Source organism: Cynoglossus semilaevis, chromosome 18 (genome assembly GCF_000523025.1).
Source record: "Cynoglossus semilaevis isolate Cse_v1.0 chromosome 18, Cse_v1.0, whole genome shotgun sequence".
Taxonomy (NCBI): domain Eukaryota; kingdom Metazoa; phylum Chordata; class Actinopteri; order Pleuronectiformes; family Cynoglossidae; genus Cynoglossus; species Cynoglossus semilaevis.
Genome location: NC_024324.1, coordinates 8,477,638 through 8,494,600, shown reverse-complemented (window position 1 = coordinate 8,494,600; position 16,963 = coordinate 8,477,638). Strand labels below are relative to the sequence as shown.

The 16,963-nt window shown below is 40.7% G+C and overlaps 1 protein-coding gene across 1 annotated transcript in view; it reads left to right on the top strand.

Moving 5' to 3' along the window:
• The window catches only part of LOC103394298 (dolichyl-diphosphooligosaccharide--protein glycosyltransferase subunit STT3B-like), a 78,541-nt gene that overhangs the window by 54,791 nt on the left and 6,787 nt on the right, over positions 1-16,963 (top strand). The window contains exons 6-14 of the mRNA XM_008331547.3: positions 3,847-3,946; positions 5,941-6,039; positions 7,549-7,663; positions 10,268-10,357; positions 10,993-11,147; positions 13,069-13,280; positions 14,256-14,443; positions 15,833-16,004; positions 16,738-16,911. Of these exons, the coding sequence (XP_008329769.1) occupies positions 3,847-3,946; positions 5,941-6,039; positions 7,549-7,663; positions 10,268-10,357; positions 10,993-11,147; positions 13,069-13,280; positions 14,256-14,443; positions 15,833-16,004; positions 16,738-16,911 (1,305 nt within the window). The remainder of the gene's footprint in view (positions 1-3,846; positions 3,947-5,940; positions 6,040-7,548; positions 7,664-10,267; positions 10,358-10,992; positions 11,148-13,068; positions 13,281-14,255; positions 14,444-15,832; positions 16,005-16,737; positions 16,912-16,963) is intronic.

Here is a 16,963-nt window from a genome sequence, read left to right as displayed (position 1 = left end):
TGGATGTTTTTCCTGCGTTTAGTAGTGGTGTTAATTCGTTTGCTGCCACATCCTGATGTGCTTCCTCACACAGTCTCCTGTAAAGAGTTGATGGTGGGAAATGAAATGGAACGTCCAGAATGTTGTCAACATGAGGGTGCAGGAGCCTGCACCTGTGACAACGTTGCAGGGCATTAGTAGTCATGACATTTAAAGAATCATCGTGAGTGGAGAAGGAACCTGTTGGGGAGGCTTTCATTAAAATTGTCTCGACTTGGAGAACGCCATTGAATTTCTACACCGCAAGGACACCCGACTTGATTCTAAACAAATTACAAAAGCTTAAGTTTACAGACGAGATTTATGCACTTGAACACGTCTGCCTGCGGTCCAGATTACCAAAATGAGTCTTTTATACAGCAACAATGTGCAGAAAAGTCTCCTAAGCTTCAACAGTTGGTATCGTTATTGTCTAATTAATTTAAAAGATTAATTCAGTTATCATTTCCAAAACAAGTTGTTTTTGTTTCACAGATTGCAGTTAAAGTTTCTTCTGTAATTGTAGGCTCACCACCGTGATCCTCAGTTAAACCGCAGGCAAACATTTGTACTTTCAACCCTTTTCTGTCTTTTTAACATCAGCCGTTATTTACTTTACTTTTTCCTTCGGCTTGTTTTACTTTTGGTTTATCTACTGACATTTCCCAGCCTCTATCCTCCCACGGGAGTTTTCTTACGGCATTAAAATGTCACTTTATCACATTTCATACCTTTGCGCTTGTTGGTATTTACACTTCAGCATCATCTTCCACTGCTCCATTCCATTATTACTTACAAAACTATATGCATAGTATTGGCATTTTCTAAAATGGGGGAATAAAAGTAAACAAACCATATATTAGCTTTAGCATTATGGACATGTTATGTGGCAGCATGTTAGCTTTTAATGTTTGTATAGTCTGATTATTAAAACCAACATTACAGCTCATGACATGAGTGAAACCAGACGGTGGAACTGGTCCTCCTTGAACTATTAATGTCTTATTTTCATATTCTGACTAATATGCAAAGACATGTACTGTAATACTCAGCTGATATCCAGCAGTCGTCGCGCTGCAGCCACAGTACGCCCTTTGACTTTTAAATGTTTATAATGAACTGCGGTTGAGTGTGGGTAATGTCGCTAATGAAGAAACACAAACAAGCAGTACTCATCGTATTCACTGAAGTACAGTGTATTCAATTACAAGATCGTATCCCAGTCAGCGATTGGACTGTTTGCTCTCATTTTGTGTGCGCACAAATTGTTGCCTTATTGTCTCTGTCTCCGTGTCATCAGATAAACCTGCTATGAAACGCAGGAGAACGATAACAACTAAAGGCTTTGCTCCCTCCCCACCCCCCCACCTAGTTCCCGCCCTGAGTCGTTAGCCCCTGGCTTGGACTGATGATCAGCCGTTAAAGCTATTTCAGATAGAGCTTGTTTGTGCGTGAACACAGATGTACTACCGATACTTTGTGATTTTGTCACGGGTATTCATCTTCTCGTAGCCCTTTCTAATGTGAGCAGATGGCCCGTTTTCTCCCCGTCATTTTTCCTTCAAGCAGAACGTGTGCTCGGCTAACTTGAAAAATGAGAGATGGGGGAAAAAAAATCAGGATGCATTGTTGACTTACCTTCCCTGCAGTTCAGTTCCGTTCTAATCCATGTATCTGGATTTACTTGTTTTTACTTTTTTTTGTTGGAAAACTATTCAGGCAGATACTTGAATGACATTGAAGTTAATCCTCTTAATTTCTGGTTGGCTAATAGTGACCTTGGGGAAATCTCCAGGCTTTTATACCACAAGCATGACATTGAGTTCTCCCCACTTTTTTCTTTTTTTTCTTGCTCTGCTGAGTATCTGAAATGGAATAAATGACTCTCAAAATTACATTTTAATAGTTGGCTGTCGCTTTAAGCTGCAGTACATAAGCTTTTAAATGTAAATGTGAGTCTGTTACATTAGTGTCAATGCCAAATGACTTGTCCAAATGTTAAATAAACCCATCACCTTCACATTGGTGGGAGCTGTAGTCAGGTGGTTACTCAAACTTTTTTTTTCTAAAGCTCCAAAATCTGCTGGAACAATGTGCCAAGAATTCAGATTGCATGTAGTCTGTGCAATTCAGTTCTACACTATCGGTACTAAATGCGACAAAGATGTCATTATTGTACACTCAACTGATGGACTGGTGCTTTACATCTGTGTTTATAGCACCACCTGCAGGAGAGCCAGGTGGTTTGAGTCAGTTATTGTAGGTCACAGTTGTTGCATTTTTCTCCTTTCAAGCAATGTGTCGCAGATAATACAACACTCCAAAAACATAATTTTTTTTTTGGAGTGTTGTCTGTCAACATCTATTCTTATTTTCTGAAAACGCTGGTGCAGACAGTTTGTCTAATCTTATGAGAGAGTGTTCCACGAGCTCCGTGGATTTGTGTGTAGATTTGCTGACTTTTCAAATCTTTGGAGAATTTTTTGTGATTCTTCTCTCTAATAATAATAAAAAAAAATCCACATGAATAAATCTGAGCTACTTTACATATGACAGATCCTTCCAACAGTTTCCCTGTGAGGCAGAAAAACTTCTCTGAATTTCACTCTGCGCCGTGAACGGCGGAGCAGCATAGCAGGTTTTTTTTGACCTTGTCTTGTTAATTAGCTCTCAGCCAGTCAGCAACAGAGACTCAATCAGGCGCCTCTGTTTTCACAATGAGCCCCAAATTGAAATCAACCCCAGGATTCATTGAAGTAATGGTCCACATGCTCCTGACAGTCACCATCTGAGAGAACAGATGCAAACTGCTGCCAGAATATAATTGTTCTCAGCCACTCAGCAGCAAACTTATTCAGCAACTTTTCTATTTCTTTTTCCCTTTTTTTTTTTTTTTCCGATGCCTTAATGTTGTGCTCCATGTTTCTTGCGGCTTCAACATGATGTTCTTGTTCTCACGACGGTGTAGTGAAAGCTCTCCTTATTGTTCTGAGCAGGTGTAGTTGGAGACTCTATAAAATCTGTCAGGAACAAAAGAGCAGTTTGTTTGTATGTCGTCCCCTTTCATTACTGGAATTTTTCTTTTTTTTTTGCTGTTTATCTCCCTCTCTTTTTCACTTTCTAATACTTTCCACTCGCTGCCTTTTCTAATACATTGTGTCAGCATGTCATTGTGAACAAGTTTTCTTCGAGTAATTGTGTTTTTCCATTTTCTTCTTTTTTTTTTGTTAGACAAACACAGGCTCCATGTTGTTTACTTCTTCCGTAAAACCGATTCAACAACTCACTCTGGTTGTTGTTTTTGTTCAATTCACACCCGACATGTTAATTACTCTTTTCTTAGTTTGTGACTTTCTTGGAAAGCCAAATGTGCAGATTTCCTTCTTGAAAACAATGGCTTTTTTTTTTTCTTTTTTTCTTTTTTTTGTTGCTTGGAACAATTGATTAAGAGGCAGATAATCAGCAAGCTAATCAGCAGTGAAAACTCTTGTTAATTGCCTAATTAGAAGACAGTGTTTGAGTGGGTAAGTGAGAAACGGCTCAGAGCCTGATTGCGTTATGACATTCGCTTTCCACTGTCACCATTGGTTAAAAAATGATTTGAAGTCGACTCTTAGGGACCGTCTGATGACTGCTATTGAATTAAAACACGCACACAAAAGAAACTCATGATTGCACATGATTGGACCTATTTTTTTCAAATATAAGTGTATAGAATCAATAGGTACATTTTATTGATTTTTTTTTTTTTTTAATTTTATTTTCAGCCACAACAATGACGACATAAGTGAGAAATAATTGACATTGATTTTCTGTGTGTGCCTGTAGGTGTCAGCATGGGGAGGCTACGTCTTCATCATCAACCTGATCCCGCTGCATGTCTTTGTGCTGATGCTCATGCAACGCTACAGCAGAAGAGTCTACATCGGTGAGATACACACACACACACATTGCAAGCCAGACAATAACTTTCAGTTTGTTTGATTTGATGTCTAAAAACGCCTCCGCACACAGAGTAGCTGAAATGGAAACTGTTGTGTCTCAGATTGTCTCCCATTATAATGAAAACGTATGCAATAAACAGACAAAACTCTGTCTCGTCGCTGCGCGCCCAATCCTCCTCCCCTGATGTGTTTTTTCTTTTTTTTCGGGGGGGGGGGGGGCTAGGGATGGGAGGGTGGTCTGAAACAAGCTCATATAACCAGTTATGCTTGTGCTCATCTCTCCCGTCCATAAGCATTCCATCATCAGCAGTGCAGGCCAGCCACACTCCCACACATCACTTAACAGTAAATACAGCCACCTGCTACCTTTTTCTGCACAGTCACCGCGCGACGGCACTGAAGAAGACAGGCTCGTTATTCCACGGGTCTCAAACTCAAACTGAGCTGCGGGGCCGCAGGGAATTTGACATGTTTTTTTTTTATATATATATACCTTTTCTATTAAACACTTTAGTTTAAATAACTGATAAAAAAAAAAAGCTATTAAACACTTTACTTTAAATAACTGATTAAAAAAAAAAGTAAATACAATCAGCAATGGAATACATGTCCTGACTCTCTAGAAAACAAATAAAATGCATTTTAAATATTTAAAAATACATTACAACACAAATACAGAATAGTTATATATATTTTATAATACTCCTAAAAAATAAAACTGTAAACATTACTTAGTAGTCATGTGTAACAGTGACTCATCGTGGAATGAGTCTCATGCTGAGAAAATACTCCGTTGTGTTGTTTTTGCGATCGTTCGATGCCAAAATCCAAACTCATTGCACAAATGATACAAATGTATGACCTCTTCGGTCACCTCTTGTCCATTACCCATCATTATTGAAAACCTCCCTCGCTTGTTGGTCATTTTCCCGTCCTGTTTAGTTGGGATGTACGGGGTTCGTAGAGGAAGTTTGACTCCCCTACGATAGCAGTATTCTGTGTGTCACAGACGTGCAGCTGTCGTCGACCGTCCATTCATACGATATTACCCAGCTCCGCTGTTGTGGTCAAGAAAGATGATTTCCCGTCAAGTATCATTTCCATATGATTATGTGTTATACACGGAATAAATTCAAAGCCAAAGCTTCTCTTGAGAGCTGTGAAAATGAATAATCGTGCTCTTCGCACTTTATCGCCAAACTCTTTCTCAGCTGTGGAGATTTTTCTTCATGATACAGCGCCGTTGTTAGACCGAGTGGAAAATTTCCTTATGCCTTTGCTGGCCCTCCAGGAAATCTCCAGCCTGAGCACCATCCAGTGACTTTTACTCAGAGTTTTCCTGTGGAAAAGGAAACGACATGACATACATTTGTAGACTCCTCGTGTTGACATGAAAAGACAGGAGGTCTTAAAGAGTCCTCCTCTGTCTCTCTCTCCTCTCATCATCCTCCAGCTGCGGGTGTCTTTCAGCCGCAGCACAGAAACAAAAAGTAAATCTAAAGTTTAATAAAACAACTCCCCGTTCCGTGTTTTTTTTTCCTTGCTATTTATCTTTCTCCCAGTTCTGAATCAATAGCAGACGTGTTGTGAGGAGACGCGATGGCTGAGGGCGGTCAAGTCTTCAAACACTGCCACGCACTCTTCAGGAAGAGTATGAAATCTTAATTTCTGCGCCTGTGAACCGGTTCCTCCCAGCTACAAAGGTGGGAGCGGTGCTGTTGTCAGCGCCGTTGTCGTCCCACTCCAGGCCTCCCCCCAATCACACAGCGCCTCGCCAGCTCCATTTTCTCATTTAATGGCTCTGAATTAGGGTGTTTTAGATCCGCTGCCTCCGAGGTGCAACGGAGAAAATCAGTAGGCTTTTAATGTCACTGCTGAGGCCCATTATCCTGCAGTAGAACCTCCACCTGAGAACAAATAGGTTTTCACCAGTCAACCATGTTTCTCCTCACCTGCTCTGGTTCTTCTCTCCTGACAGCGTACAGCACCTTCTACATCGTGGGTCTCGTGTTGTCCATGCAGATCCCTTTCGTCGGCTTCCAACCAATCAGGACCAGCGAACACATGGCGGCTGCCGGTAAGTTGTGACCTCACCCAACACAACCTTCACCCGACCAAACTACACACAAACTCAACGGAAGGATCTGAAACACAAAACAACCTCTGTGTTTTCTTGAGGACAGGGATTCACAAAGGGTGGCGCATGAGCGGTCACTAGGGGGTGCTCAAGACATTTTAATTAATTAATAAATACAGGCTATATATATATANNNNTATATATATATATATATATATATATATATATATATATATATATAACTAAGTGCAGGATACAGTAGACACTGAATGCATCACTAGGATTCAATGTTGCATGACTCGTGACTCTCCATGTAAATATTTTTTTTCACTGCAGTATATAGACTGATTTTAATTAATTCTCCAGTGCATTACTTTTAAATTTATTTTTTTTAATGTTAAGAGGTGAACAGAGGTAAAAATGTGCAAAAACTGCAGCCATTTATAGACATGGATTCTACTCATTAAAAAAAAAAAAAATTGCAACTTTCAGCCGTTTAATGTGACTAATAGTTTTGTTTTTTTTCCCAAATGAAAATATAGAAACAACTTCACATGCCACCCATGTGGGTTTTCTTTAAAAGCCTCTTTCATTTTTGGCACATGGATAGTTTATTAAAGCTTGTTCAGTTTCTCCTCTCAGGAGTGGGTCCATCTGCTGCCTGACAGCAGATGGGACGGTTGGGTGCATATTCATGTGCACTTTCTTTTTTTTTTTTTGGTTTTGGGATCCTTTCAAATTTTGGAAGGAAGTCTCCAGACGTCCTCGGGAAGCTAAACACCTTTCTGAGGGAGATCATTTGAGCAGGCTGCAGCAGGGCTGGTGTTGACGTGTCCCTGTTGTTCTGACTGTCTACTGCACCAACAGATTTATGACAGGCTTTGAAGACATCATCTTTCCAAAAAAAAAAAAAATCTTCACCTATCCCTCAAAGAGCAAGTGTGTGTCTTTTTAACATCGCCCTGGTAGCAGCTGTTGGAAACATCTGCTGTGGAAGCAAACATGAACCGCAGTGGGAGAGTGACAGAGCTCCAAACCTGTGGGGTACCGTCGTGATATCAGTCCCTAAAGGGGGGACACGGAGTGACAGGTGTGTTGGTACCTTGACTGTCGTCCTCGACGCAGACGGATGATCTGTTTTTGGGTCGGTGTGGACCGTGGACGGACTGAAGTGTTATCACAAAAGCTCTTTTGAAAAGAACGAGAGGTGACGAAAGGCGCGGAAAGCAGGTCAACTTCTGACGGTTTACGTCGAATTCACCAGACAAACTAAACGCATTGTGTGGCAAACAGGAATGCGATCGTCTTCCTCTACAGTATTTGTCCTAAACATCTGCATCTTTGCTCCTGAGTTCTGCCAAACTCACAATGTTGCCGTGCTGCTTTGTACTCCGCTGGAAGCAGGATGAATCAGATTCCCCTCAGATTTATTCAGCACGACTTCCTTTTTGTTGGTCTGCTCATTCTTGTGCATCACCCTCTCTCTCTCTCTCACCCTCTCTCACCCAGGCGTCTTTGCGCTCCTCCAAGCCTATGCCTTCCTGCAGTACCTGAAGGACAGACTGACACGGCAGGAGTTCCAGACTCTTTTCTTCCTTGGAGTGTCTGTGGGTGGGGGGGGGGGGTTTTTCCATGATTATAATCGACTATTTTAAATATGAAAAAAAAACATTTTTTTCTGAATATCATTGAAACAGGAAGTAAAATAATAACAGGTTAATGTGTATGTTTTGGTTGTGAGTAATCCAAATGGTGGAAATTATTAATATGGGGCAAAAAAATGTCATGAGGAATTTACCAAACAATGACTCAAATTTAGTTTCATTAAGTTGGTGAATTTAAGTCATTAGTCTGCATCGTGACGGTGGCTCAAGAACGTGTCGAGAGTTGTTTTTAAAACGTTGATTAGTCCTAGCTACTAATGCTTGGAAATAATTAAAAACTAAATAAATCATAAATTAATGTATTACTGACAAGCCGTCATGATGGAATGTTGAATAGTTTTCCTGCCCAACACCTTTTTGAATATATAAAGGTGATTCATAAATATAAATACATTTCCTGTATATTATTATAAAACCTGATAAACACTGGTTGATCTGGGATTTCGCACACGGTGTTGACATCAATCTTTTAGTTTTTATTGGATTTTTTTTTTTTTTTGAGGAATGTTCTGCCTGAGGATGACAAATTCAGCCTGATGACCTATTTAAAGTGTATGATATATTTATTTATACTCGTCTATCACGTTATAAAAACAGCTGCAGGAGGAAGAGTTTAGTCTACACCAGCACAAAGTCTCTGCGGAAGCTATTTTTAACCACTTTTCCACAACATTACAATAACTCTGTTTCCCTTTATTACACACACACACACACACACAGTCCGGTCCTAACAAAGCTAATATAGTCTATTGTACAGGAAGTGCACTCTGTTATTCTTTTTATGAAGTGTTTCTGCTGCCTTTAATGAGCCCTGAGAAAAGTCTGTTTTTATCTGACTGTATGGATGGCTTTTCTCGACAGGTTTGCAGTAGCCTTAAAAATCTGACAATCCAGATTATCCAATCCCTGCTGTTTGTCCGTTTTATTTACAGATAACAAGACATTACGTTAGTGTAGAGTCTAAATCGGTTTATTACAATCCGTTTCCCGTTCGATGGTCCTCAAAATAAAGCAGACAGCAAGCGATATAGGAGTCTGAACATTTGTGATCCTTCAGGGGTTTGAACGGAGGACGAGGCCTTCAGTGACCGCTGGCCGTAATAAGACCAATTGTGCAGCCGATCTGCGCACGTCCTCCGTCATCTGTCAGACATTTTCATCTCATAAAAAAAGAAAATTCCCCGCAACAGAAAGTGTCTCTGCCGAGCTTCTCCACAGAAACTTAAACCGTGAGCCAAGTATTGATCGGCTAGATAAGTTTCATCCTTTAAATCACCTCTCAAAGTCTCCTGTTTTTCTTGCCTTGGAGCACTAAAAAGTTTATTTTAGGGGTCTTATTTATTTATTTATTTTTTTAGTATTTTCATTGCCATCAAGATTGAGCACATTTCTTTCTCAATCTATTGAAAGTAACAAAGGGCATAATGCAGCTATTTATGTTGGTGAGAAGTAACACATTATAAACTCTATTTAGGTGAATGCCAGAGCCTCAGGGCAACGCTGTGGAGCAGAAATGTTTTCCAGACGGAAGCACAACCAGAATAAGAAATGTGTAGCAGCACATAAAAAGCTCCCTGCAGTCTAATTTGCAGCTTAAATGCTTTTAGTTACATTTATATACAAGTCATTTACAGCAGTAAAGTATAATTTTCACCATGTTCAGATGGAGGAAGAGGAGGGAGGGTTGATGAACCCTGGTTTCACAATGATGCATAAAAATGTTCTCGGACCCAATGTTGGTTCTCATTGTGAACCTGTCAGATTTTTGCCAAAAGTTCTACCGCGGCCTGATGGCATTGGCTGACGGTTTTGTTTGAAAATGCCAGATTTCTGTCAATCAAATCTGAATAAACCTGGTCCTCACAGTCCCGATGAAGCAGATTAGTCGTCTGGTTCGTTTCATTGTCCAGGCTCCATTGAAATAAAATGAAAGACTCACTGTAAAATACCGTCCTTGTGGTTGAATCAAGAGGATGCTCAAAGAACAAAAAGTTGTTTTTTTTTCCCCAAAGTTTTAGATGGGTTTTTTTGTTTAAACTTCCATTAGTTGCTGAAACAGTTTCATCCTCAACAGCAGGTCAATTATGCGTGCACCAGCTCATATTTTCACAAAAAATATATGTAATGAAATACAATGACCTTCTAGTTCCAACTAACTCAACATTTCTTTTTTTAATTGTGGACACTGGGCCTGTTTAGTTGAAAACAACTCTGATATATCTCCAGAAATTGAAGAAAGTCGCACCCGACGGTCATCTTCAAAAGCCCTGGTTTGTTTTTAGAGCCATTTGCTGCCACCTAGTGGAAGGGTATTTAGTTGCTGTTCCTGTCACAGTTACATAGATGAATTAAGAAATGTTATTTACGGTAAATAAATCTGCATCTGTTTGCAGACAAACAAACCATTTCTAGGTTTGTCTCTTGATGTCACCGAGGCCGAGTGGATGACAAACACCTCGGGGAAATAATTAAATTCTGCTTTAACAGTCCATCTGCAGTCTGTCTTTATATTCAGCAGATGCTAAAACTCACTTGTATTCCACACTTGTACCGTAGCACCAAAGCCTTCAACGTTTCTCTTCTCTTTGTGTTTTTCCTTCTGTAGGCTACATCGCTCCGTGGAGCGGCCGCTTCTACTCTCTGTGGGACACGGGGTAAGATCGCTGACCTCCCATTTTGCCCGCGCTCCTCTCGTTCAATCGAATGCAATTACTTGTTTACCGAGGTGGCTAACCCCTTCACTGCAGCCCACATGTTTAAAGGCTAGAACACGGACTGTTAAATCACCCTCAAACAGCGGAGCGTGCAGCGGTCGACCTGCAACACAACATTATTTTTTACACCCCCAGCATCAGATCCTCAGCTCTTTGCTGATTAAAGCAGCTTCTCTTTCATTCTCTCCATCGGAGGCTGGTGTTAATTTATTAATGTGCCGTGTGTTTTGTTTCCCAGCTGTTCCACCAAAATCCTTTTTCTCCCAAATTGCATACAGACTGCTGGGTTAAAGCTGATAATGAATAAATATGTAGGATGCAGATCAGAGACTCAAACACAGCAGAGAACATTGCTCATCAGTCGTGCTAAATTTGTTTGCCGTTTGTCGTGTGTGTGCATGCCGAGGAGGTAAATAATCTGTTCAGCTGCACATCACTTTGGAGTTAATCAGCAGGATCTTCTATGTGATTTGTCTCCACACACCCGCTGTGATCCATAAGTCAAATCCTGTCTCTCTCTCTCTCTCTCTTTCTTTCTTTCTTTCTTTTCCTCTACCTTTTCTCCACCTCTCCAGATACGCAAAGATCCACATTCCGATCATAGCCTCGGTGTCGGAGCATCAGCCAACTACGTGGGTGTCCTTCTTTTTTGACCTCCACATCCTGGTCTGCACCTTTCCTGCCGGACTCTGGTTCTGCATCAAGAACATCAACGATGAACGGGTCTTTGGTAGGAACTTCTGATTTTTCTTTTTACTCAAAGTTTGTAAAAAAATACCTCGATGTTTGACATTAAATACGGTGGTTAAATATTGGTGGGTGAACTGACGACTGATGTCCGTCCCAACACAACCCTAGTGTTGACGTAAAATCTCAAAAGTAAAGTCAACTAGATCAACTCTGAATGTTTCGACTGTGTGTTTTTTCTCAAAGTCACTCTTGCACTTTCTTGCGTAATACTTGCTGTTTTACATCAAGCGACTTCGTTTGACACTCACTGAGCCGCACATTGTCTCAGACGAGGGGACTCCATAATGTGTGTGTGTGTGTGTGTGTCGCTCTTCCACTTCTCATTAAAACATCTGTGGTTCAAAATGTACTTTTCATTCTGGCTAATAAGACTCGTGTCCTCACCTCCGTAGACGACGCTGCGCTAATTGTCCCGTAATTAGTGGGAGCTTGGTGCAAAAACCGGTTGATTAGCCACTTAAGTTAAAGATAATGTTGAGACACTCGTCTCCGTCGCCATCCACATCAACTCAACTGCTAACTGATTTAGCTCCTGGTGCTAGTGTGCTGCAGGACAACTTGTTTTTCTCCAGAACAGCTTGACAGTTTTACTCCAGGTTTCTGTCACAAAATATCAATAATTCCATCGACTTCCTCCGTTTTTCTCTCAGTCCTTGGTCCCTTTGTCTCCTCCTGGTGTTTCATTCTTCTCAGTATTTGACTTTTGTTTTCGCTTTATTCTCTGCCAGACTTTTATGCCCTGAGTCAAATCCTTTTCTGTAGTTTCAACTGTTTTTTTTTTCTGTATTTGCTCTGGTCTGTGACTAACACAAAGAGAGCAAAATGTAATCAGTCAGTTAAAACAACAGACTGTTGATAATTAAACTTGTTTATTTTTTATAACTGTTTTCCCAAATATTTCCACACCAGTGTGTAGTTTAATGTATTTTGATATTAATATAGTAATAAATTATAATGTTTCTATGGAAACCAACAGTAACTGATTTTTAATTCAAGTCACTCTGGTCCTAAATCAAATACATATCACATGTTTTTAGAAGGAACTTAGTCTGAACACTCAGTCATATTTGACTTTTATGTCAGCGTGGTGTCGGTTTGATTCCAGACTTGGTTGGGATTGATTTGTCTGCGTTGTGTTGGTTTGAATCCAGACTTGGTTGGTTATTCAATGCCTCCAAGGTACAAGGCAAATACCTGTAAAGTGTAAAGTACTGTGTTTTTTTTTTTATCAGTCCTGAATGCATTATATTAGTACAAACATTTTAAAATTTTAGACATGTACAAACACAGCGTTCTACGTGGAACATTTTGTCTTCTGTAGCCAAACAGCAGTCGCATTTAAATTAAAATGTGAAAAAGGAATCACACCTCAGCAAAACAAAGGATTTGACCTGCAGTTAAAAAAAAAAGTTTTGTTTTTCTTTTCATCTCTTTTCTCCGTGCTCTACCAGTTTTGTTTTTCTTTCATCTCTTTTCTCCGTGCTCTACCACTTTTGAAAAATACCTGAAGGTAAACCAATAGATGATCTTCTTTACAGAACAACAGAGTTCAGACGATGAAGGCAGAGAACCATCGAGTACATGAGGTCTCACAGCAGCCTGTTCCTCCTCACGACTCAATCAGCCAATTACAGCTATCGATTAGCCACGCACCTGTTGATGTACCAAGAGCAGCCAGATCTCTCTACGTTAGGGCTTTGGACTCGCTCACAGAGACTAAACTAAAACACAGCGACTGATTAAACTGTGTTTTTCCAAGAGCTCAATTCCTCCCGTCAACGTCCTCATCTCCTTTTCAAACTCGTTTTGCTTCATTTTCTCTTCACTTTCTCTCCTCCTTTCACTTTTCCCTCTGAGTGTTTTTATTCCAATTTTTATTTTTTCTGTTTTTCTTTCATTAGTGGCCCTGTACGCCATTAGCGCTGTGTACTTTGCCGGCGTGATGGTGCGACTGATGCTGACCCTGACTCCCGTGGTGTGCATGCTGTCCGCGGTGGCCTTCTCCAGCGTTTTTGAACATTACATGGGAGACGACACCAAGAGGGAGAAGCCCCCCGCTGAAGACAGCAGTGACGAGGACGACAAGAGGAATTCTGGAAATCTCTATGACAAGGTTATTACATTTTCTTTCTTCTTTTCTTTTTGTGAAAAAACAAATTGTGCCAACTTCTGTAGACACAACCCTGGACTTTTTTTTTTTCCCCGCGTCACATTGTGTAGATTGTTCAGACTTCAGCAGTTGAATTAGATTAAAAAAGGTGTTGTCAGACTCTGTTATTGCACCTTCTAGGGTCTGAGTTTGGCAGCCCCCCCAGCCCCCACCCCAGCAGATCTGATAAACTGTGATTCAACTGTGATTCAGTTGCAACTGTTTGATGCCGTTGCCACAACTTCAGCTCACCCACTTTATTCAATTTTCAAAGTGTCTGCTGTATTCACTTTCAAGTCTCTGTGTTTTCCCTGTTTTGTTTTGTTTTTTTTTTTACCCCCGTTTTTCTCCTGTTTCTGTTTGAGCCCTAATTTAATGTGAAATGTGCTGTTTAAAACTTTAAAGGTTAAACCTCTGAAGCTTCAGCCGTGTGTTTTCTAAACATCGACACTGTTCACGCTCCTCTCTTTTTTTAGTTTTACCCACCAGTTTCACCTTGTGATTTTTCCCATGAACACGCTTCACTTTTTGTGACTAGGCTCTTATTTCTTAGTCAATAAGTTATGTTTGTGCTTCAGATGCAGCGAGCGTTTCATTATAGTTTTATTTCCCACATTTTTGTCATCTCATTAACCTCTCTCACAGCTCAATTTCAGCCACACTTTGAGAGAAAGTAATTGGAGCTGCTGGCAGATGAGTCACTTACGTAATGAGCACATCTCTTCCCCAGAGTTTTTCATTTTTCTTCTGCACTCCTTCTGCAGCTGCAGCTGAAGTTATTACAGGGCTCATCTCACCAACCACGCTGACGTACAGAAAGATTGAGACCCAGACACAATCTGTTCAACCCTGTAATTAAAGCAACACAATAATTCGTGTTGCAACTATTCCCCCCCCATCCCCTTTAAAACTTAAGAGTGTTTCTGTCTCCCCCTGCAGGCGGGAAAGGTGCGCAAACACGTGTCGGAGCAGGAGAAAGCGGAGGAAGGCTTGGGTCCAAATATCAAGTCCATCGTCACCATGTTGATGTTGATGCTGCTCATGATGTTCGCCGTCCACTGCACGTGGGTCACCAGCAACGCCTACTCCAGTCCCAGTGTGGTGCTGGCCTCCTACAACCACGATGGGTAAGAGCCTACATTACCAACCACAAATTAATACAGTGTTACTCTTCAGGCTCCGTAGTCTTTGTTTGAAGCCTTCACATTTCTTAGTTTAATATGTGTCTCTATGACGACCGTGCTTCACAAAATGGAGGAGAACCTGAACCTCACCTTAAGTTGTTGTTTTGCTACTGTAATAATCTTTTAATTATAATTTTCTAACCTAGTCTTATTGTTTTTTTCTTTTAATTTAAATGTAGTTTAGTCTTTTTTTTTTTTTTTTTTTTACTGTGAGCCGATCCTGACTCTCCGCCAATGAAAACAGCAGAACTGTATCTTTAAAAAAATGCCACGCAGGTCAGTTTACCAGGGGAACAACAACAACAACAACATATAAAGTATAGTACTGTTGCTTTTATATAGTAATTGTTTTGTTTTTTTGGGGGGGGGGGGTTTATACTGAAGAGAATGCTGCATACTTTGTCCTTGAAATCGAAGTGTCTAGATTGAGCTACGAGGTCACACTGCAGTGTGGTTACACACATACCTGTGTGTGTGCGTGTGTTTCTAAAGAGTCGGAGCGTCTGTGATTCACGGCAGCGTTCACTCTCACCACCATGAATCAGAACAGGACGTCTAAATTAAACCGTTACAGGACCGTTTTTTTGTTTTTTTTTTTTTTTACCGGATCCATGAACATATAATCCTAATACATCACACGTGGAACAGTCCATTATACACTCGATCTGTTTGATAAATCCTCATCCCCTTAAACCACGCCACATACACACACGTAGGGTTGTAATGTATTAATGGCTTCTAGATAACTGTGATTCAGGAGGACGGAGGCAGAGGCGTTGCGTGCGAAGCCAGTGTGCGTGTGCGTAGGGAAACCCATGTATATTTTATCATAAAAGCTTTGTGGAAAACTCTAAGTGCACCTAAAAGGCTGAAGATGATTTTTCTTCCTCACTCGGTCTTTTCTGGGTCAGAGGTAAGTGGTCTGCGACGGCTGGATGTAATAAAGACTGATCGATTCGTCCGTTTGGGAGACTTCAATGTTTTAATTGTTCTGTTTAAGCATAAGAGGGACAATTATGAAAACCAGGACGGAGTGAAAGAACTCCAGCTCTCATGCATAAATAAAAGATATCACTGCAGTCGGGAGACAGGGTTTGAATTGAGCGACGGTGAGAGCAGCGTTTGTTTTATTGATCACTGTAGCTGGGTAGTTTAAAGACATGTGCGTTTTGACGTGGGTTAAAAAAAAAAAAAATCCATGCTCTATTTTCACTCTCTGGTTGGCCTTTGTATTCAGAGTAGAGCCTGAAATATTCATAAACTCCACAGTCAAACGCATGTTTGTGTTTCACTGGTAATTTCTTTTTTCTCTCCCCCTCCCCACCCTGATAGAACCCGGAACATCCTGGACGACTTCAGGGAGGCCTACTACTGGTTGAGGCAGAACACTGACGAACACGCACGCGTCATGTCCTGGTGGGACTACGGCTACCAGATAGCGGGCATGGCTAACAGGACCACACTGGTGGACAACAACACGTGGAACAACAGTCACATAGCACTGGTGAGAGAGTCTTTAGTTTGTCTCCTGTCTTTTTTTCTTTTTTTTTAAACCAATCTTAAGAGTCCAACCTCTCACTGTCCGCCCACTCATGTTTTAAAAACCTCAGAATCTCACTGTTCTTGAGGAGAATTCTGGAACATTTGATCTACAGCCAAACACGGCCTTAAAAACATTGTCCATTTCAAACGTAAATTCCACATATATCATATGAAATATATGAATGAACCATGAAGTGCATTTGTACCAAAAATGGGGGGCGGGTCCTCTTAGGGTTTCAGAAAAGAAAAATTAAGTTTACTTTTGACATTTTCCCTATTTGTTCCACAGTCAACATGTGGGGCGGGGGCTCTGTTTACAAAAAAAAAAGGGCGATGCAGGAAGAAGATTCAGATCACTGATGTAGAACATGAAAAACTACCAAAATCAAATATGATTCAGGAATAAAGCTGGTTTAATATTCTAAGCTGTGACTTATTTGGAGATTTAAATATATATATATTTTTTATTTTGTTTTGTTTCTGCTACCATCTGTAAAATTACGGTCTATAAGCTCACTTTGGCTCTTTCTGCGTGGCCCTGCCAACTGTCATCCTTTCAACACTGATGATAAATCTCTGTGTAATAAAATTTTTATTTTCTTCCTAGGAGAAAAAAAATCTTATATTAAACTGTGAAAGTGTAATTTGTCATTGTCGATTTTTTTTTTGTTTGTTTATTTTTTTATTTTCTCCAGGTGGGTAAAGCCATGTCGTCCAACGAGAGCGCTGCTTACGAAATCATGAGGGCGCTGGACGTGGACTACGTGCTGATCATCTTTGGCGGAGTCATCGGTTACTCCGGCGACGATATTAACAAGTTCCTGTGGATGGTGCGGATAGCGGAGGGAGAACACCCCAGAGACATCAGGGTGAGTGTGTGAAAGAGCAGAAAGGCTGCGTGTCACTGCAGAAGTCTGGAGT